This window comes from Gorilla gorilla, chromosome 1 (assembly GCF_029281585.2).
Source record: "Gorilla gorilla gorilla isolate KB3781 chromosome 1, NHGRI_mGorGor1-v2.1_pri, whole genome shotgun sequence".
Taxonomy (NCBI): domain Eukaryota; kingdom Metazoa; phylum Chordata; class Mammalia; order Primates; family Hominidae; genus Gorilla; species Gorilla gorilla.
In genome coordinates, this window is record NC_073224.2 from 213477073 (window position 1) to 213498488 (window position 21416).

Sequence of the window (21416 nt, forward strand, 5' to 3'; positions counted from 1 at the left end):
GTTCTGTCTCTTGGCTTTAACTCCAGCCCCTTGAAAATTCTGAATGATTTTTACAAAATGCAACTCAGATCCCGTCATCCCCTGATTAAAGTCCTTCAGCTTTGTTACCATGACCTACAAGGCTCTATATGAGCCAAGGTCTGACTCTAGCCTCATTTCATGCCCTTCTCCCTTGGCACATTGACCTCTTTTTTGTTCTTCCAAGACCCAAACTTTAACCTCAGTCTCTTTGCATTCTCTTCATTACTTTCTAGCACATCACTCTGTATTCTTCACTGCCTTATTACAATCGGAACTTATATATTTGTTTACTTGTTTATTTCTGTCTCCTCAAGAATACAAGTTCCACAAAGGTAGAGATCTTGTCCCTCTGGCTACCTATTGACTCTCCTGTGCCTAATACAGTGCCTGATTCATACTACTCAATAAATACTTATGGAATGAATGAAACTTGAGTTAACTCCTCTGACAACCATATGCAAAGTATCTGAGAAACGTGAAATTACTATAAAAGACTTCTAAGCAGCCCAATTAGAGATAAAAACACAAAAACTCATGCACCAAGCTCCTTTGGGCTTCATGCAGAGCCAGTTCACTCTCATTTTATATACATAATTCCAACAAGCTTGACTAACTGGTTTCCTTGTCTATAGCTGATTTAAAACAGTAAATACTACGGAAGAGGAGAGATACTGTCAAAATTAACTGTTGACAGCAGTAGGAAATGAAAGAGGGAGGACACAGAAAAATATACATGAAACCTCAAACCCAGGTATTCTGGGACCATCTAACTTAGAGCAAACAGCCCTACCCCTCAAGGATATTGTTGTACAATGAAGTGTTTAAAGATGATAATTACTATTATCATAATCATTAGAATATGACAGCCAGGCATGGTGGCTCATGTCTATAATCCTAGCACTTGGGGAGGCTGAAGCAGGAGGATCACTTGAGCTTAAGAGTTCAAGACCAGCCTGGGCAACATAGTGAGGACTTATCTCTACAAAAAATACAAAAATCAGCCAGGCATGGTGGTGTGTGCCCATAGTCCTAGCTACTCGGGAGGCTGAAGTAAGCCAAAGTTGCACAACTGCACTCCAGCCTGGGCAACAGAGTGAGACCCTGTTTCTAAAAAAAAAAAAACACAAAAAATAGCATGTGATTATCCTAATCATCATCATTATTAGCAAGTGCCTGGTATATAGATTTCAATGAATTATGTACAAGATACATTTTAGAAATTTTTCCATCATAAAAGGGTAAAGTTTTAGTTTTTAGAGGGAGCTTTGGTCATATGGAAAAATCTGATATTCATTCCCCACTGACAGTGGATAATTGTGCCTTTGCTGTTTTTCTTTTCACTAATTCTAAACTTCTTTCAATTTCCTCATATTCTGAGACTAAGTAATTAAATACATGATCAAGTCTTTGTGATTTGATTTACTTATAGCAGGAGTTATGGACTTGGGATTCAGGGGCAGATTTCAGCAGTTACGTGAACCCCCTTAAAGTATTCTATGTGTGGCCGGGCTTGGTGGCTCATGCCTGTAATCCCATCACTTTGGGAAGCCAAGGCGGGCAGATCACCTGAGGTAAAGAGTTCAAGACCAGCCTGACCAACATGGAGAAACCCCATCTCTACTAAAAATACAAAATTAGTTGGGATTGGTGGCGCATGCCTGTAATCCCAGCTACTTGGGAGGGTGAGGCAGGAGAATCACTTGAACCCGGGAGGTGGAGGTTTCGGTGAGCCGAGATTGCACCATTGCACTCCAGCCTGGGCCGCAAGAGCGAAACTCCGTCTCAAAAAAAAAAAGTATTCTATGTGTTTCCATGATAAGTTTACAATTCTATGCAAAATTCCACATTTGAGTGATCTGCGATTTTTCTAGGGAGATGGTCTGTGGCTTTCATTAGATTATTCAAAGGGACCCCAATACCAAGGAGATTAAGAATCCCTGACTCACATCATTATTTCCTCCTGGCATTATCTCTCCAGACTGAAGAAGCAGCACCAGCTTTGATTTTAAAATTCAGGCTCCTCACGCCTGTAATCCCAGCACTTTGGGAGGCCAAGGTGGGCGGATCACCTGAGGTCAGGAGTTCAAGACCAGCCTGGTCAACATGGTGAAACACTGTCTCTACTGAAAATACAAAAATTAGCCAGGCATGGTGGCGTGTGCCTGTAATCCCAGCTAGTTGGGAGGCTGAGACAGGAGAATCGTTCAAACCCAGGAAGGGGAGGTTGCAGTGAGCCCAGATCGCACCACTGCACTCTGGCCTGGGCAACAAGAGCAAAACCCCATCTCAAAATAAATAAATAAATAAAGATAAAATTCAGGTTCCTTGGGACAGTTACTTAAGTCTCTCTGCCCCTCTGGTTCCATATATGAAAAATGAAGACACCAAAACTGCTGGGTTGTTAGGTTAAATAAGAAAACTTACATGAAATCACCTAAGTGCCCTCGTAGATCCTCATGTTAGCTACCACTACCATTATTATAAAGAGACCTAATCATATACAGGTGACTGCTAATAAAACCTGTTTCAAGATTTGGTGATGAAAACTGAAAGTCAAACTTCAAGTCTTGACACAACATAGTTTTACACAATGGAAAGACAATGCTATTTAGTTCTTAATCCCTACTGCTATGATCTTTTATTAGGGTAATACTTTAAAGGAATAATGGCCAGTTTCTCTGAGAAGCCTTTTCCTCCTGAGTCTTTAAAAGATAAAAGACCTGTAGCTCAAATCCTATTCCTACCTCTTACTGATTATGTGTCCTTAACTAAATCATTTCTATTTGCTTACTTACATAAGGGAGGGGCTAATAAGACTTCCCTCATTGGGTTCTTGGGAACATTAAATGAGTCGCAGCATGTAAAATGTTCGCAGTGCCTGACAAGTAGTAGATACTCAGTAGGTGGTAGCTACTATCATCATTATCATCATCTTATTAGGAAGTGCCTGGTATATAGTAAGGTGGTTGTCAATCAATGCTAATCTTTTCTTCCATCCCATCCCGTCTGGCCAGCCCTGAACTCTTTCTTACCTGAAGCACGCTATGGTTCATCTGGAACTGCAGGATGGCCTCAAAGAGGTTCCAAAATGTATACTCTGGCCACAGAACGGGTTGGAACACCAGGCAGGAGTGAGAGGTCTGGGAAAGGTAGGGAAGAGAGTATGATTTAGTAACATGTTGCTGGGCCGCATCCCTGGTCAGTCCTCCAAGGAAAAAGCAGGCTAAGCAGGACCCAGAAGCCCAGAGATGACAATGTTACAGGCATCCTGAGCTGTAGCTGCAGCTGCTGCTGGCCCTGATTCATTCACTAGTAGGGGGAGGCATCACTTGAGGCAGCCAGATCATCTGCCTGTGATAAAGCAGAACTAAAACGAGACTAGATCAACATTTCCACCAGGATTTTTCTAAGAGCCAATTTTAAGACTATGAAATAACATCTGGATTATGTTATTGGCTCTTGGCCCTTAGAGGGCATCTGGAAGACATACTGTCTGATAAAGGTCAGCAATGAACAAATGGTAGCTTCCATTGTTATTTTTAAGTACCAGCAGCAGGGCACAGTGGTTGAGAGCATGAGCTCTGGAGCCAGACTGCCTGGCTTTGAATTTTGGCTCCAGCCATTTACCATTTATTTGAGCAGGGGTAATTTCACCTGGGCCTGAGATTCCTCAAATGTAAAACTGGATAATAGGAATACCTAATTTTCAGGGTACTGTTTAGATTAAATGAGATAACATATGTATAGCAAAGAGCCAGGTGTACTTTAATAATAATCACTGATGAAGAATCCCCTTTGGAACACTCTTGACAGCCACTGCCTGATATCTCTAGTGGTGAGGAATTCAGTACCTCATGGGGGATAACTAGTTGTCAGATAGCCTGTTTGGCTTTTTATGCTAAACCAATGTCACCTTCCCTACAACTTCTACCAAGGTCCCAGGTATTTTTTCTGGAACAAGTTTGTTTCTTCTTCAAAGTGACATTCTTTCAAGTATTTCAAGGCTAGATTAGAGCTGCCTGTTATCAGTTCCCAAGGTTGTAATGACTTGTTCAGAGTTTGTCTTTGCTAGCAAGCTATAAGTTTCAAGACAGTAGGGATCATTTCTGACTCAGTCACTGCCATATTTCCAGCATAAAGAAGGAACTCAACACTTTTTTCCAAGGGAATACATTGTCACTTATTTCCCTTTTGCAGACCACTATCCTTTCCTCATTTTTTGTAAGACATGAGATTCCTTGCTTTCCAGTTTGGCCTCTTCCAGTAAGTCCTCAAGTTTGTCAATGTAACTAATCTGTACACTGAGTAACTGACTCTGTAGTCTCTTAAAATTCAGCCCATCAGTAAACTTCCCAAACGTGATCTGAGCAGCACGGTGGGCCACAAAACCAATAGGTGCACATTGTACTTATTTCTTTTTTTTTTTTTTTTTTGAGACAGAGTCTCACTCTGTTGCCCAGGCTGGAGTGCAGTGGCACGATCTCGCCTCACTGCAACCTCTGCCTCCTAGGTTCAAGTGATTCTCCCACCTCAGCCACCTAAGTAGCTGGGACTACAGGCACCTGCCACCATGCCAGGCTAATTTTTGTATTTTTAGTAGAGACAGGGGTTCACCATGTTGGCTGGACTGGTCTCAAACTCCTGACCTCAAGTGATCTGCCTGCCTCAGCCTCCCAAAGTGCTAGGATTACAGGCGTGAGCCACCACGCCCTGCGTTAGCTCACTTTTAAGATTGTGGTCCATTAAAATTTCTGGAGCTTTATCATGTGAGCTGCTTCCAAATGGAGTCTCTCCCAGAACAAGGACTTCCCCTAGTTATGTGCTATCCAGGGACCAAGTTAACAGGGGATAGAGACTTGAGTGTTTGCATATTGTTTACCATGCTTGCATAGGTAATGGCCCTTTATCCTGAAGGGGAGGGACTAGTAACTGTAAGGCAAGCTTCCAACCCAGAGGGGCTAGGGTCCCTGGCAGGTTACCAAGGCAAGAGCTTATGCTCAGGGATGCAAGACAGAAGTCCCATTCCTTGAAAAGGGGCACAATGAAGTTTTCACTACAGTTGGATTTGCAAAGCCGGCGACAGATGAGGAATGGACATCAAATATTATCAGACACGGCCTAGAGATGCTTCTTCAGATTTTAGCTTTCCCCAGAAGTACTCTGGCCCCAGCCTGTTTGGGAGTGGGGATGGACCACTCTAATCCATTCTGTGGATATGGATACAGTTGGTTTCCCCATGACACAAACATAATAGTACTTGGAAATGACCTACCTGCCATAGCAAGAAGTCACTCAGCCGCACTTCTCCAGAAGTCCGTATCAAGATGTCAGGATGAGGAGAGCGGTTGGTATAGAGGCACTTATCAAGCAGAGACTCAGAGATATCACTAAGATGAGCAAGAAGAGACAAAGAGAGGCACACATCCTGTAGTATTCTCTTTCTGTAGTATTCTCATGGTGAACTTCCATATACAGGCTTCTCAGTTTATACAATACCATCAAATACACTAGCCAATACTACACAGAAGGCCCTCAAAAAATGTTTGCTAAATTAATGAATGAATTTAAATCTTCACAACTACATAAGGTATTTCTTTTTTTTTTAGAGAATACAATGTAAAATTCTTTCTTTTCTCTTTTTTTTTTTGCCTTTTTCAACATGTTCTGATACATAAGGTATTTATTTATTTATTTATTTATTTATTTATTTATTTGAGATAGAGTCTCACACTGTTCCCCAGGCTGGAGTGCAGTGGCACGATCTCGGCTCACTGCAAACTCTGCCTCCCAGGTTCATGCCATTCTGCCTCAGCCTCCCGAGTAGCTGGGACTACAGGTGCCCGCCACCACACCCGGCTAATTTGTTTTTTTTTTTTTTTTTTTTTTTTTGTATTTTTAGTAGAGACAGGGTTTCACCATGTTAGCCAGGATGGGCTCGATCTCCTGACCTCGTGATCCGCCCACCTCGGCCTCTGAAAGTGCTGGGATTACAGGCATGAGCCATCATGCTCAGCAGATACATAAGGTATTTCTATCCTCATTTTATAGATAAGGAAACTGAGGCTCAAAGATGAATAATTTGCTGAAAGTCATTTAGCCTCAGGCCTAAAACCAGATGCACCCACAAAAATATCTGTTGTCTTTTGCTAATAAAAACATCTTGTTTTTTAAAATACATACATACATCCTATGGCCCAGTATTTGATGAAATACTATGCAACTGCATTCTAAAAATAAAGATAAATCTAAATGCACCGATTTGGAAAGATGTCCAAAATCTAATGTTAAATGTAAAAGGCAAGTTTCAGAGAATATATAGTATAAAACACACACACACATTCAAACATTCACACGTGCATATAAGTATACATAAAGAACAAAGTCTAAAAAGATACATCATACTATTAACAGTGGATTGGATAAGAAGTAAGGAAGAAAAGACTATTTCTTTTTACTTTATGTACTTCTGTTATTGTTTGAATTTATATAAATAACTTTTTTTGGCCAGGCGTGGTGACTCATGCCTGTAATCCCAGTACTTTGGGAGGCTGAGGCAGGCAGATCACCTGTGATCAGGAGTTCGAGACCAGCCTGGCCAACAAGGTGAAACGCCCATCTTTACCAAAAGTACAAAAATTAGCTGGGTGTGGTGGCGCATGCCTGTAGTCCCAGCTACTTGGGAGGCTGAAGCAGGAGAATCGCTTGAACCCAGGAGGTGGAGGTTACAGTAAGCCCAGATTATGCCACTGAACTCCAGCCTGAGTGACAGAGCGAGGCTCCGTCTCAAAATAAAAAAAAACACAAAACATATTTTATTTTTTTTCCAGACAGGGTCTCCCTCTGTTGCCCAGACTGGAGTGCAGTGGTGTGATCTCAGCTCACTGCAACCTCCACCTTCCATGCTCAAGCAATCCTCCTACCTCAGCTTCCCAAGTAGCTAGGACCACAGGTGTGCAACACCATGCTCAGCTAATTTATTTTTAAAACCTTATTTAAGTCATATGGACCCTGAAACATTGCAAAAATTCCACATTACACCAGATTTTAAATAAACAGCAATATGATCAGTTCTCCTGTGTTTGATAAGAGCTACTTTCCCAAGCACACAGATGGTCAGAAAGGAGATAGAATTGAAGAAAACTGGTGAGTGGAAGCATTTATCTTAAGTAAAACTATCCTGTCCACAGAAAGAGGGTATTTGCATGGCTGGTGTCTGTTGGCTCCAAGAATGCTGTTTACCTGTCCTACCAACTACCCAGAAGCAGAATTCAGAATGTCCAGGTAGTTAGAGTTACATCTTGGAAAGGGTCCAAAAGACAAAAATTTCTTGGTGGGAACGTGTTTCTGGACGCATGGTCAGGAAAGCAGAAAGATCTGGGCTGAGTGTTCAAAACCAGACTCTACACTTACTAGTTGTGTGTCTTTAGGCAAGTTGTTCATCTTTTTTTTTGGAGATGGAATGTTGCTCTGTCACCCAGGCTGGAGTGCAGTGGCGCAATCTTGGCTCCCGCAACCTCCACCTCTCGGGTTCAAGTGATTCTCTTGCCTCAGCCTCCCAAGTAGCTGGGACTACAGGCAGCCACCACCACACCCGGCTAATTTTTGTACTTTGAGTAAAGACGGGGTTTCACCATGTTGGCCAGGCTGGTCTTGAATTCCTGAGCTCAAGTGATCTGCCTGCCTCGGCCTCCCAAAGTGCTGGGATTACAGGTGTGAGCCACTGCACCCAGCCAAGTTGCTCATCTCTCTCAGTCCTCTAAGGCAAACCACAGAGAGAGCTTTCTTTTCCATATCATCATCACAGAGGAAACAGTATTCACTTATAATTGAGCAATAAGAAGGGCTCTGGTTCAGATTTCTCTGGTAATCTGACAGTCTTGTCTTGGCAGCATGGTCTTAATTCTCCAAGTTATGTGAGACTCTGTACAATCCATGTAATTTCTCATTCTTTTATCTTTAAAATGGGCCCATTTGCTCTTTCCCTAAGCGGCCTGAGGTAATCTGTGAAAATGGTTCACTATTCACTTAACCTGGAGAACCTCATGGTATCATGCAAATCAAGAGGTTCCAATCTTCGTGTTTACTTTAAGAACATTCGTGAAATTGCCCAGGCCATCAAGGGTATGCATATACGAAAAGCCATGAAGTACCTGAAAGATGTCACTTTACAGAAACAGTGCGTACCATTCCGACGTTACAATGGTGGAGCTGGCAGGTGTGCCCAGGCCAAGCAGTGGGGCTGGACACAGGGTCAGTGGCCCAAAAAGAGTGCTGAATTTTTGCTGCACATGCTTAAAAATGCAGAGAGTAATGCTGAACTTAAGGGTTTAAATGTAGATTCTCTGGTCATTGAGCATATCCAAGTGAACAAAGCACCTAAGATGTGCTGCCGGACCTACAGAGCTCATGGTTGGATTAACCCATCCATGAGCTCTCCCTGCCACATTGAGGTGATCCTTACTGAAAAGGAACAGATTGTTCCTAAACCAGAAGAGGAGGTTGCCCAGAAGAAAATGATATCCCAAAGAAACTGAAGAAACAAAAACTTATGGCACAGCAGTAAATTCAGCATTAAAATAAATGTAATTAAAAGGGAAAAAAAAAAACAGGGCCCATTTGTCCTATCCACCTTATAGGTTATCATGAGGGTCAAATCAAATGAAATAATAGATTTGAGTGCACTTTGGGAACTATAAAGTGCTATATAAAGAATAATAAAAAATTATTTTCAGTCCCACCAACTTGCAGTGTGACTTCAGAGACTCAGTCTCTCTGAGTTTACAATTTATCTGCAAAGAGTTTCTTCTACCTACTTTAGGCAGTAGGTATGCAGTAAGAATTCTGCAGTGGGCAGAATTCTTAATGGAAAAAGCTGACATTGTGCCAGTGCATTCCAGCCTGAGCGATACAGCAGACTCTGTCTCAAAAAAACAAAGGGGTTGGCCAGGCGCGGTGGCTCACGCCTGTAATCCCAGCATTTTGGGAGGCCGAGGTGGGCAGATCATGAGGTCAGGAGGTCGAGACCATCCTGGCTAACACGATGAAACCCTGTCTCTACTAAAAATACAAAAAATTAGCCGGGCGTGGTGGCGGGCGCCTGTAGTCCCAGCTACTCGGGAGGCTGAGGCAGGACAATGGCGTGAACCCAGGAGGCAGAGCTTGTAGTGAGCCGAGATTGCGCCACTGCACTCCAGCCTGGGCGACAGAGCAAGACTCCATCTCAAAAACAAAAAAAAGGGGGTTAACTCTAGGGTGGAAAGATGAAACTGACAAAATCAAAATGGAACATCTGTAGACTTTGGCCAACAAAAATCCATCACTAAATGGAATGGTGAGTTAAAGCTGTCTACGTGAAGACTTTTCAGAAATGATTTACATTAAATAACGGTAAAATATCAGTTTTTACCTATGAGAATAGGTTTATTTTTTTGTTTTATTTTTTGAGACAGCATCTGGCTGTTACCCAGACTGGAGTGCAGTGATGTGATCTTGGCTCACTGCAGCCTCAGCCTCCTGGGCTCAAGCCATCCTTCCACCTCAGCCTCCCAAGTAGCTGTGACTATAGGTGCATGCCACCACACTCAGCTAATTTTTGTACTTTGAGAGATGAGGTTTTACCATTTTGCCCAGGCTGGTCTCGAACTTATGAGCTCAAGCGATCCAACCTGCCTCAGCCACCTAAAGTGCTGGATTACAGGTATGAGCCACTGCACCTGGTCAGAACAGTTTATATTTTAAAAATCTTGGCAAGAATAAGGTGAAATGAGCACTTTCAAACTCAGATCCTAAGGAAACAATAAAAAATGCAGGCAAGTTCAGTCAAAGATTTAATTGTGGCATTATTTGTAATAATGAAATATTGAACTGCCTATATACCCAACAAATAGAAGACTGGTTAAAGAAATTAACACAAGATATATTTTACAGCCATTATAAATAATGATATGAAGAATTATTAAAAACATGGGTTATGAAAAGTACTTGTAACATTGAATGATAAAAGCATGATTCAGAGTGTAAACTATTCATTATGTGATTTCATGTGTTATAAATATTTATGTCAAAAGTGAGTGTGTGTGTGTGTGTGTGTTTCAGACAGGGTTTCACTCTGTTGTTCAGGCTAGAGAGCAATGGCGTAACCATAGTTCATTGCAGCCTCGACCTGCTAGGCTCAAGTAATCCTCCTCACTCAGCCTCCCAAGTAGCTACAGGTGTGTGCCAGCACACCCAGCTAACTGTTTTATTTTTGTAGAGACAGGGTCTTGCCGTGTTGCCAGGGCTGGTCTCAAACTCCAGGGCTCAAGCGATTTTCCTGCTTCAGCCTCCCAAAGTCCTGGGATTACAGGCATAAGTCACCATGTCCATCTAATTTTTTTCTTTTTTACTGCCTTACTGTTCATTTCAACTTTGCTATGAGGAAGTCAATATGCCACAGTGAATGAGAACACAGGCTCTGAAGCCAGGTTGAAATCTTGGCCCCAAGGTTTGCCAACTATGTGAACTTGCACAAGTTACTTTTCCTCTCCATGTCTCAGTATTCTCATCTTTAAAATGGGCATAAAAACAGTATCTACCTTATAGGGTCTAAGGATAAATGTATGTGGAATACTTAATGCTTGGAACAGAGTAAATGCTCAGTAAGTGTTAGCAATTACTATTAACACTATTGTTTTATAAGAAAGACAGAGGCCTACAGGGAATCAAGTAGCCCGTTCAAGGTAACACGGTGGAATAGAATTTATTAACTATCCTTCGGTCTCAATCTACTTCCTTCTTCTATAATTTCCAGACTCACAAAACAATCTATTAATTTAACTGCTAAAAAAAATACATATATACCTCGGTCAGGTGCCATGGTTCAAACCTGTAATCCCAGCACTTTGGGAGGCCAAGGCAGGAGGATCACTTGAGCCCAGGAGTTTGAGACCAGCCTGGACAACATGGCAAGACCCTGTCTCTACAAAGTCAAAAAATTAGCCAGATGTGGTAGCAGTATCTGTGGTCCCAGATACTCAGGAAGCTGAGGTGGAAGGATCTCTTGAGCCCAGGAGGTCTAGACTGCAGTGAGCCATGTTCATACCACTGCACTTCAGCCTCAGCAACAGAGTGAAACCCTGTCTCAAAAACAAAACAAAACAGGCCAGGTGCTATGGCTCACACCTATAATCCCAGGACTTTGGGAGGCCAAGGTGGGCAGATCACTTGAGGTCAGGAGTTCGAGATCAGCCTGGTCAACATGGTGAAATCCCATCTCTACTAAATATACAAAAAATAGCCGGGTGTGATCCCAGCACTTTGGGAGGCCGAGGCAGGCGGATCACGAGGTCAGGAGATCGAGACCATCCTGGCTAACATGGTGAAACCCGTCTCTACTAAAAATATAAAAAAATTAGCCAGGCGTGGTGGCAGGCGCCTGTAGTTCCAGCTACTCAGGAGGCTGAGGCAGGAGAATGGCGTGAACCCGGGAGGCAGAGGTTGTAGTGAGCTGAGATTGTGCCACTGCACTCCAGCCTGGGCGACAAAGCGAGACTCCATCTCAAAAAAACAAAAAAGAAAAAAAAATAGCCGGGTGTGGTGGTGTGCACCTATAATCCTGGCTACTCAGGAGGCTGAGGCACGAAAATTGCTTGAACCTATAAGGTGGAGGTTGCAGTGAGCTGAGAGCATGCCACTGCACTTCACCCTGGGCAACAGAGCAAGACTCCATCTCAAAAAAACAAAAAAACAAAAATACACACACACACACACACACATACACACACATATATACATACATACCTTGGAAGAAAGAAAAATGAGGAGTTGGATGGTGATAGTGAGAAATCAGGAAAATTCCAGCTATTAGAAGCATAGAACCTAATTGTAATTAACGCACTGACTTTGTTATAAATGTAGGTTTGTCTAAATTCGAATAATATAAAGTGTACCGCCTCAGGCCCTGATTAGCCCAGTCTGTGCACACCAAGCTTCAGGAGTTGGTGGGTTGAGACATTGGCCTCCTGACCCTGGTGATACTGCCCAACCCACACCCTGTCTGCATAACTAACCCCACAGAGGCAAGTTACTAAACCATGCAGGACAGAGAAGGATATGGAAAAACTTGCTGGACAAGAAGCAGGAGATAAGGTAGTGGTTACTGTAATGTGGTATGAGGGTAAAGCATGCTGGACTAGGAGTCAAGATCAGAGTCCTAGGCATAATGCATATTAGATCTGCTTGTCAAATGGCTTTCTTTCATTCTAGTGTCAACACTTGTGCCTTAATATTTATTTCATACATACAAGAACATTTGAAACATATTCATTATAAAGCACAAAAATATAATGAACTACGAAAGTACCTCCAAACTAAGAATTTCAAAATTATTGAAAACATGCTTCTATTTCTATACCCCTTTTCTGTCTCATCTTCCTGCCTGCTCTCTACCTCTGCCAACTCCACCAGTCTCTTAATTGTTTTAACAACAGCTGATTTTCACTCTACATCTTAATTGACCTCTCTACAGCATTTGACACCATTGTTTCCATGGGTGCCCTACCCCTTCCCAACCTGCACCAACAAACTCCCTCTTTTCTTGGCTTAGGTAATGCTGGCTGCCCTGGTTTTCTTCCTGCTTTTCTGTGTTTTTGCTTATAAAGCTTATTCTCCTCTACCCAGCCAGTAAAGGGTAGAGTTCCTCAAAAATGCCATCCTAGGCTCTTTCTTCTTCTCACTCTACACTCCTTAACAGGCAGGGCTGAGTGGCTCACACCTGTAATCTCAGCATTTTGGGAGGCCAGGAGTTCAAGACCATCCTGGGCAACAAAGTCAGACCCTGTTTTTACAAAAAATAAATATAAAAAGTTAGCTGGGTAGGTGGTGCACGCCTGTAGTACTGGGTACTTGAGAGGCTCCTTTGAGACCAGGAGTTCCAAGCTTCAGTGAGCTTTGATTGCCCCACTGCACTCCAGCCCAGGAGACAGTGTGAGACCATCTCTAAATAGATAAATACACAGATAGACAGACAGACTCTCCGTAGCTTTCTCATCCCCTCTTTGCTCAGGTTAACCTATACACAGATGGCTTCCATACTGGCGACAGAGATAAACCCTGTCTGAACTGTTGACCTGACATCTCTGTCTGACTGTTGACCTGACTATACCAATCCGTCTCTGAACTGTTGACCTGACATCTCTGTTCAACATGTACAGGATATCCAAAACCAAACTGCTGACCCTTTTCAACTGGATTTTCTCTCAGGGTTACCTAGCATGGTGAAGGGCACCACTATCCACTGTAATGTAAGTCTAAAACCGCCGGGCACGGTGGCTCACGCCTGTAATCCCAGCACTTTGGGAGGCCGAGGTGGGCGGATTACCTGAGGTTGGGAGTTTGAGACCAGCCTGGCCAACATAGTGAAACCCCGTCTCTATTAAAAATACAAAAATTAGCTGGGCATGGTGGCATGCCCCTGTAATCCCAGCTACTCAGGAGGCTGAGGCAGAAGAATCGCTTGAGCCCAGGAGGCGGAGGTTGCAGTGAGCCGAGACTGTACCATTGCATTCCAGCCTGGGCAAGAGTGAGACTCTGTCTCCAAAAAAAGAATTAGCTGAGCATGGTGGCACACACCTGTAGTCCCAGCTACTTGGAAGGCTGAAGTGGGAGGACTGCTTGAGCCCGGGAGGCACAGACTACAGTGGGCCGAGATCACACCACTGCACTCTAGCCTGGGTGATAGAGTGAGTCCCTGTCTCAAAATAAAAATAAAAATGGGCCAGGAGTGATGGCTCATGCCTGGAATCTCAGCACTTTGGGAGGCTGAGGCAGACAGATCACTTGAGGTTGGAGTTCAAGACCAGCCTGGCCAACATGGTGAAACCCCGTCTCTACTAAAAAATACAAAAAATTAGCCGGGCATGGTGGTGGGCGCCTGTAATCCCAGCTACTTGGGAAGCTGAGGTGGAAGAATTGCTGGAACCTGGGAAGCGGAGGTTGCAGTGAGCCAAGATCTCGCCATTGCACTCCAGCCTGGAGACAGAGCGAGACTCCGTCTCAAAAAAATGAATAAAATAAAAAATAAAAATAAATAAATAAATAAAAATAAAATATTTGTTGAATGAATGAACTGTGTGACAGAGAAATGTCACCCAGCTGTTAGGAAGGAGAGGCATTCATAAAATAGTCTCAAAAACTGTCTCCTCTCCTTTTTATCTAATTCTATTCTCACCAAGTAACTTTTTGATTTTTAATCTAGTTTCCTAGGTCAATCGAATCGGGAAGGGAACCAGAAAAATTCCTGGTTCCCAAGATCCCACATAATAGAGGTAAACGATAAGAACCCTAAAATCAAACATCTTTAGATATGAGTCCCAGCTCTGGCACTTACTAGTAGAGTGACCCTGGGCAAGTCACTTCAATGCTGAACTCAGTTTTCTCATCTACAAAATGGACAACAGCCTTGAATCTCTCACACATAAGGTTAATGACTTAATGAAATACAGAACACAACACATCTCCTGGGTTATTTTTTGCTACTATTATTTTACTATTGCTGTTAGTTTACAAATATTATTAAAAGTTACATAAATAATAACATGAGAGGGACCAAATATTTAAATGGCTTCAAAAGTCTCTCCACCTCTAATAATTAGGATTCCACTATGTTGACAATAATTAATAATTTTCTTTTTGAAAAATCCCTGAATCGGCTGGGCGTGGTGACTCATGCCTGTAATCCCAGCACTTTAGGAGGCTGAGGCAGGCAGATCACGAGGTCAGGAGTTCGAGACTAGCCTGGCCAATATGGTGAAACCTGTCTCGACTAAAAATACAAAAATTAGCTGGGCATGGTGGCATGCACCTGTAGTCCCAGCTACTTGGGAGGCTGAGGTGGAAGAATTGCTTGAACCTGGGAGGTGGAGGTTGCAACTCCAGCCTGGGCGACAGAGTGAGACTTTGTCTCACCAAAAAAAAAAAAAAAAAAAAAAAAGAAAAACACCTGAATCTTGTGTGGAACTAGAACATGAGAGACCTAAAGAACTCTAGCCCCAACAAACTGCATTCATGAAAAGTCATTCTTGGAAAAACACTACCAAAGGGCCAGGAGGGTGTAATTTGTAAAGGAATAATAACATGGCTTTGTTATCTGCTTTGCTCTTTCTCTGGGGTTTCTTGGTGTGTGGTGAACTCTAGTTCTGAAGCAGGTTGTAATAAGCCAATCCTAATCTCTAAATTTGGGAGATCCCCTTAAATCTTTCCACATGCTCCCCTAATTAGACCTCTGGCCAACTACATGGCACAGAGGGGCTTTATGGTTTGGTACAAGCCTGGTTTTTTGTTGTTGTTGTTGAAAAGAGGGAGTTTTGCCATGTTGGCCAGGCTGGTCTTGAACTCCTGGCCTGCCTCAAGTGGACTGCCCACCTCAGCCTCCTAATGTGCTAGGATTACAGGCGTGAGCTGCCATGCTGGCCCAGGCCTGTTTTCCTTAGCAATGACCATGCAAAACAACTCGGGATACCTGGGATCCAACAGGCCTTGCTCCACCCCCCAGGCCATCTCTCTCACAGCATTGCTGATCTCATGACGGGACGTGTATGCAAAACAGACATTCAGGAAACACCTGAGGAGGGAAGAAGAGAATAATTTACCAAAGGGGGACAGGGACTGATGATTGAAGTCACTGATTACAGAGAAGCCCTTCCAGCCTTTCCCTAGAAAAACAAATACACATCAAATGTTAACCGTGGATACCTCTGAAAGGTGAAATTATGAGTTTTTTGTGGTTTCCAAGTTTTCTTGGAATAAACATGTAACTAGTTTTATAATAAGACAAATACTAAATGGCTCCTTTTTTTTTGAGACAGAGTTTTGCTCTTGTCGCCCAGGCTGAAGTGCAATGGCGTGATCTTGACTCACTGCAACCTCCGCCTCCTGGGTTCAAGCGATTCTTCTGCCTCAGCCTCCCGAGTAGCTGGGATTACAGGTGTGCACCACCATACCTGGCTAATTTTTGTATTTTTAGTAGAGATGGGGTTTCACCATGTTGGCCAGGCTAGTCTTGAACTCCTGACTTCAGGTGATCCACCTGCCTAGGATGACAGGCGTGAGCCACTGTGCCCAGCCACTAAATAGCTCCTATTGCCATCCTAACCCTCTCCCCTTCTACTGTACACCGGCTTTCAGAGGAAGACTCTACTGTGATATTGGCACAAAGGAAAATAGGAAGGAGATTTGATGTAAAACAAGTCCACTGCCAAAATACACGTTATATTTCAAAGCTACACATCACAGAGTTTGGATTATTGAACTCTATTCCCCTGTACATCTGTATGACCTCCCAAGGTCATCCTATCCATAGGTTAAAGGAGTGGAACAGAAAAAGAATTTCTTGAAGGATCTGTCTTCAAAGTCAGGGATAAGAACCGCTGTATTCCGATCCCATGCCCTGTCAAGTAAACACACACACACACACACACACACACACACACACACACACTCTTATTTGGTGGGGGCTGGGCAGAGAAAGGAGGAAAGAGAAACTATGCGTATGTGTCAGTATACACACATATAACATGTTATTGCAGAATCATGTCTGGTGTGCCCTGCAGACAGAAGGAGAAAGTCTCTAAGCTGCTCAACCTACTCTCTCATTGCCCCTTGCACCAATCCAGACAAAGGAAAGCCCAGGACGTCTCCCTAAAGCCAGCAGGGAATCAAAGATTGAAACAGCTCCCTATAGGGAAATCTGAGAACTTACTTGTTGTAGTTCTTCGTGGCCTGTACAGCTTGTGCAATCAGCTCCTGGAGATCCAAGGGCAACAAGTGCAGATCGCCCAGGACCCGGATACACACCCCATGCTTCTGCAGTTTCTCCCTGATCAGGGAAAAGAGGCAGCATTGGGATAGGGCCCCTACTGAGCTGGAGAGAGCAAGGTGCTCAGGTAATAACTGACCACCAGTTTTTTTAGTGCTTTCCTGTGTGTCAGACCCTGTTCTACATGCATTATTTCATTGCATCCCTTCAACAACTCTGAAAGAAACTTACTTCAGTGCCAAGGCTCAGACAGGACAGTCAGATAGGGACTGCCCAGAGTCATACAGCCATCAAGTGCTCTGTCAGGATTGAAACCCAGTTTGTCTGATTTGAGAACCCAAATTCTTTTACTTGAGATGGAGTCTTGCTCTGTCACCCAGGCTGGAGTGCAGTGGCGCGATCTCAGCTCACTGCAACCTCCGCATCCCGGGTTTAAGCGATCCTCCCACCACAGCCTCCCAAGTAGCTGGGATTACAGGCGCCCACCACCATGCCTGGCTAATTTTTATATTTTTAGTAGAGACGAGGTTTCACCATGTTGGCCAGGCTGGTCTCGAACCCTTGACCTCAAGTGATCTGCCTGTCTCGGCCTCCCAAGTGCTGAGATTACAGGCATGAGCCACTGCGCTCGGCCCCAAACTACATTTTTTTTTCCCCTTTTTTGGAGACAGGGTCTTACTTTCACCCAGGCTGGAGTGCAGTGGTATACTCATGGTTCAGTGTTAACTTCCAAATCCTGGGCTCAAGCGATCCTCCTGCCTCAGCCTCCCAAGTAGCTGGGACTAAAGGCATGCACCACCATGCCCGGCTAATTTTTGTATTTTTTGTAAAGATGAGGTCTCACTATGTTGCCCAAGGTGGTCTCAAACTCCTGGCCTCAAGTGATCCTCCTGCCTGAGCCTCCCAAAGTGCTAGGATTACAGGTGTGAGCCACCATGTCCAGCAAGAACCCAAACTCTTTACTATACATTACACGACCTCATGTGTCCTTTTTGGGCAGTTGCATTTTATGTATCTGTGAAGTTTGTCCCATTTGAGAAGTGAGTAAACTCCTCAAGGGAAGGAGCTGTATTATGGGGTACTTTTGTTATGTTCTAGTGAAATATTATAATGGTGACAGCTAACATTCTATGTTTACTAAATGCCAGATATTGGTCTAAGTGCTTTACATGTAACAACACATTCCATCCTTACACCAACCTCTGAGTTATATACCCTTATTATTCCCATTTTACAGATGAGGAAACTGAGGCACAGGGACATTAGGTAATTTGTTCGGACAGCTGATGAATGGAGAACCAGGATTTGCACGTAGGGAGTCAGCCTCCAGAGCTTGTCTTCTTAATTATGACATTATATTCCTTCCATACAATAACTCCCAAACTCTGCATACAGTGAGAATGAATTCAACCAGCTTCTCTCATCTGGAAATGCTATGAAGAAACCGAATGCTTCACATTTGGAAAATGGGAGATTAATTGAAGGCAGTATACTAGAAGACCTTGATTCAGCATCTTCTGCTAGCTTGTGGTATAGTTCTGCCACTTGTTTGATGTGTGACCATGTGTAAGCTCTTGTCTTCTGTTTTTTAAATTTTTAATTTACTTATTTTTATTTTAATTATTTTTTCTGAGACAGGGTCTCGGTCTGTTGCACAGGATGGAGCATAGTGGATCGATCACAGCTCATTACAGCCTCAGACTCCCCAGGCTCATCACAGTGATCCCCCCACTTCAGCCTCCCACATAGCTGGGATTATAGGCATGTGCCACCATCCCCAGTTAATTTTTTTGTAGAGATGGGGTTTTGCCATGTTGCCTAGGCTGGAATCAAGCAAATTCCTGGACTCAAGCAATGCGCCCTCCTTGGCTTCCCAAAGTGCTGAGATTACAGGCATGAGCCACCTTGCTCAACCTCTTCTCTTTTCTAGGGTTTAGTTTCCCAACTGATGAAACAGAATCAGGCCAGTGGTTTTCCCACCTTCTTTTAGCCAAAGAACCCTTTCTTCATATCAAATTCTACACAGAAGCCCAACACATAAAATAGGTAAATGCAACTCAGCACCCCCTACCCTACTCCCACTAGGTTCTTTCTACACCTCCTCAGACCTTGGGGTTCTGTGGCACATTAATGGAAAAGCACCTCTGAGTTTCTTCTTGCTTTTGCCAGGACTTCATGATAAACGAAGACCATTTTCTCTACTACTAACTGATCAGCGCAATCTCATTAGCATCTCTTCTGCCATGCATTTTGATCTTGCAGGAATTGTAATATGGCCTGTCTCTCAGAGCACAGTGTAGTAGATGATAGCTCAGCTCTGGAGTCAGAAAGATCCAGGTGTGCACCTTGGCTCTGCCTGTCTGATAGCTGTGTGACCCAGGATATATGCCTTAACTTCTTTGGTTAACTACTTTGCTTCTCTCTAAAAATTGGCTAATAATATCTTTGTCATAGTATAATGTTATTACAGGATGAGTAAGAATATACTTTAGGCTCAAAGCCTGGCATACACTTTAAAAAGGTAAGATTAGTGGGATATGCCCCCCATGCCTCCATCCCCAGCTCCTTAGGTGTAAACTCTGAGCCACACAGGCTCTGCTGGGGACCGGGGAGCAATGTCTATAGCCCAGAGTCTCACCATGCTAATATAGACAGAAGGAAGCCTGGCTACCCTCCCTACCACCCATTGTTCTAGGCTCATCTTCACTGGAGTTCTAGGCTCACTGTTCTCTCATCTTCCTGGTATAGGTAGGAGCTGGGCACACAACAGTTGTAACTAAGACTTTCGGGCAATTCTGGCTGGTAAGGGCTCCATACTTTGAAGCAAGCAGTCTCCACTGAAATTTGTCTTTGCCCCTCTCTGGCTTTATTCCCTAAGTTAAGCCTAAACTTACTGACAGCTAAGAATGGTACTGATGCTTCACCATAAATGTCTCTTATGCATCATCCTATCCCTCCCAAAAGACTATGCAGGGGGAGTACAGTAACTTTTTAGGGTTCACTGTGCAGCAGAAAATGACTTCCTCAATGTTTTCTTTAACTCCACTTCCTTGGCCATAGTTTATTGGCTCTGGGGTAGAAATCTGATAGAATTTAGGGATCCCAATTAAGGGATTTTATTGATTCCAGGCTGCTCTTTTGAAGCAAGAGAAAACTGGTCTGCAGAGAGAGGTGGAAATAAATGAATACAGAGGTTCTACCTAGTGGGTTTAATTCCTGGTTTCAGTTTTGCTTGAGGCTGGCTGTACTTGTTCTTAAATCATGTGACACCCCTCAATATCCTCAAATAAATGCCCCCTTTTTTATTTAAAAAAAAAAGTTAGAAATAAAGAATGAAAGACTATCTTGTATTTCTGATATTTGCCACCCAAGATATCTAACTAACATTAAAAAGAGTTGGAAGTCCCTTAAGTAAGCCTCAGATAACAGAATTTCAAGGGTTAGGATAAGGCTGGGGGTGGTGGAAGAACATGCTCTCCCCTCTGATAGCATCTTACTGTTCTTCCATCAAGCGGCTGAACTTCTGCCGGGCCAGATCCATAAGCCCGTCTACCTCACTCTTGGAGCGTTTGAAGTTCTCAATGCTGAATGCGTAGACCGTCACCTCTAGGATGCCCAGGTTCAAACACCACCGCAGAGTCTGAGAGGGGAGAAGGCAAGGAGCTAGGATACAAGGAAGAGTGGGAAGGGGAAATAAGAGATACTTTTTGGTCCTGACTCAGAGTTGGAGATAGGAGACAGACTTTTCTCCTCCCCAAAGCTGGGTGAAGCTAGGATAACATCAGTGTTTATGTCAGAATTAATGCATCAAATAAGCAGAAAACCACCATTGAAGAAACTGAAAAATGTGATCTTAGTGAATGCTGATGGCATTGTGCACTACAAGAAAGAACTCTGCACTGAGGGTGTAAAGACATAGGCTCTAGTCCCTGACTCCAGCATGCACTTATGTGACTGGAATCAAATCATTTAATTTCTCTAGGTTGAAGTCTCCTTACCTGTAATATGGGATCACAATCCATCCCTTACAAGGTGGCTAACGAACAATATAAAAACACAAGGTGTTATTACTCACAGCATAACTTCATTATTCTGGTAGGTTGAGAGGCTGATGAGTTAAAAGAAAAAAAGCAACAACTGGACAGCTGTGTAGCATTTAATAGCCTGCAAAGGGTTTTCACATAATTTCATTTGATTCTTTGAACAACCACTTTAAAATGACACTACTGTTTTCATGCCTACTTTACAAATGATAAAACAGGCTCAGAGTTGAAGAATATGTCAGAAATCCTCAACTGTCTGATTCCATTATATGGAGTTCTAGAATGGGAAAAACAAATTTATAGTTACAGAAATCAGAACGGTAGTTGCCTAGAGAGGAAAAGGAGGAGGTATAACAGAAGTTGATTGAGAAGGGGCACCAGGGAATTTTTTGGAGAGATGGAAATGTCCTACATCTTTTTTTTTTTTTTTTTAAGCTGGAGTCTCGCTCTGTCACCCAGGCTGGAGTGCAGTGGTGCAATCTTGGCTCACTACAACCTCCACCTCCTACGTTCAAGTGATTCTCCTGCCTCAGCCTCCCGAGTAGCTGGGCCTACAGGCA

The 21416-nt window shown here is 43.3% G+C and overlaps 2 protein-coding genes across 13 annotated transcripts in view; one reads left to right on the top strand and one right to left on the bottom strand.

Annotated features, from left to right (window-relative positions):
• DHDDS (dehydrodolichyl diphosphate synthase subunit) overlaps window positions 1-21416 on the bottom strand; it is a 39355-nt gene that overhangs the window by 8078 nt on the left and 9861 nt on the right. For 6 of the 12 annotated variants that reach the window (XM_031000591.3, XM_055388778.2, XM_055388797.2 and 3 more), the window contains exons 4-8: window positions 20311-20453; window positions 16757-16873; window positions 15518-15619; window positions 5294-5408; window positions 3054-3161 (exon numbers count right to left, since the gene is read on the bottom strand). In XM_031000591.3, the coding sequence (XP_030856451.1) occupies window positions 3054-3161; window positions 5294-5408; window positions 15518-15619; window positions 16757-16873; window positions 20311-20453 (585 nt within the window). The remainder of the gene's footprint in view (window positions 1-3053; window positions 3162-5293; window positions 5409-15517; window positions 15620-16756; window positions 16874-20310; window positions 20454-21416) is intronic. The other 6 variants (XM_031000599.3, XM_031000596.3, XM_055388839.2 and 3 more) reach the window with 1 other exon arrangement.
• Window positions 8031-8569, top strand: LOC101127166 (large ribosomal subunit protein uL22-like). The gene has a single exon (XM_055388852.2). The coding sequence runs from the start codon at window positions 8031-8033 to the stop codon at window positions 8553-8555; it is 525 nt and encodes a 174-aa protein (XP_055244827.1). The 3' UTR covers window positions 8556-8569.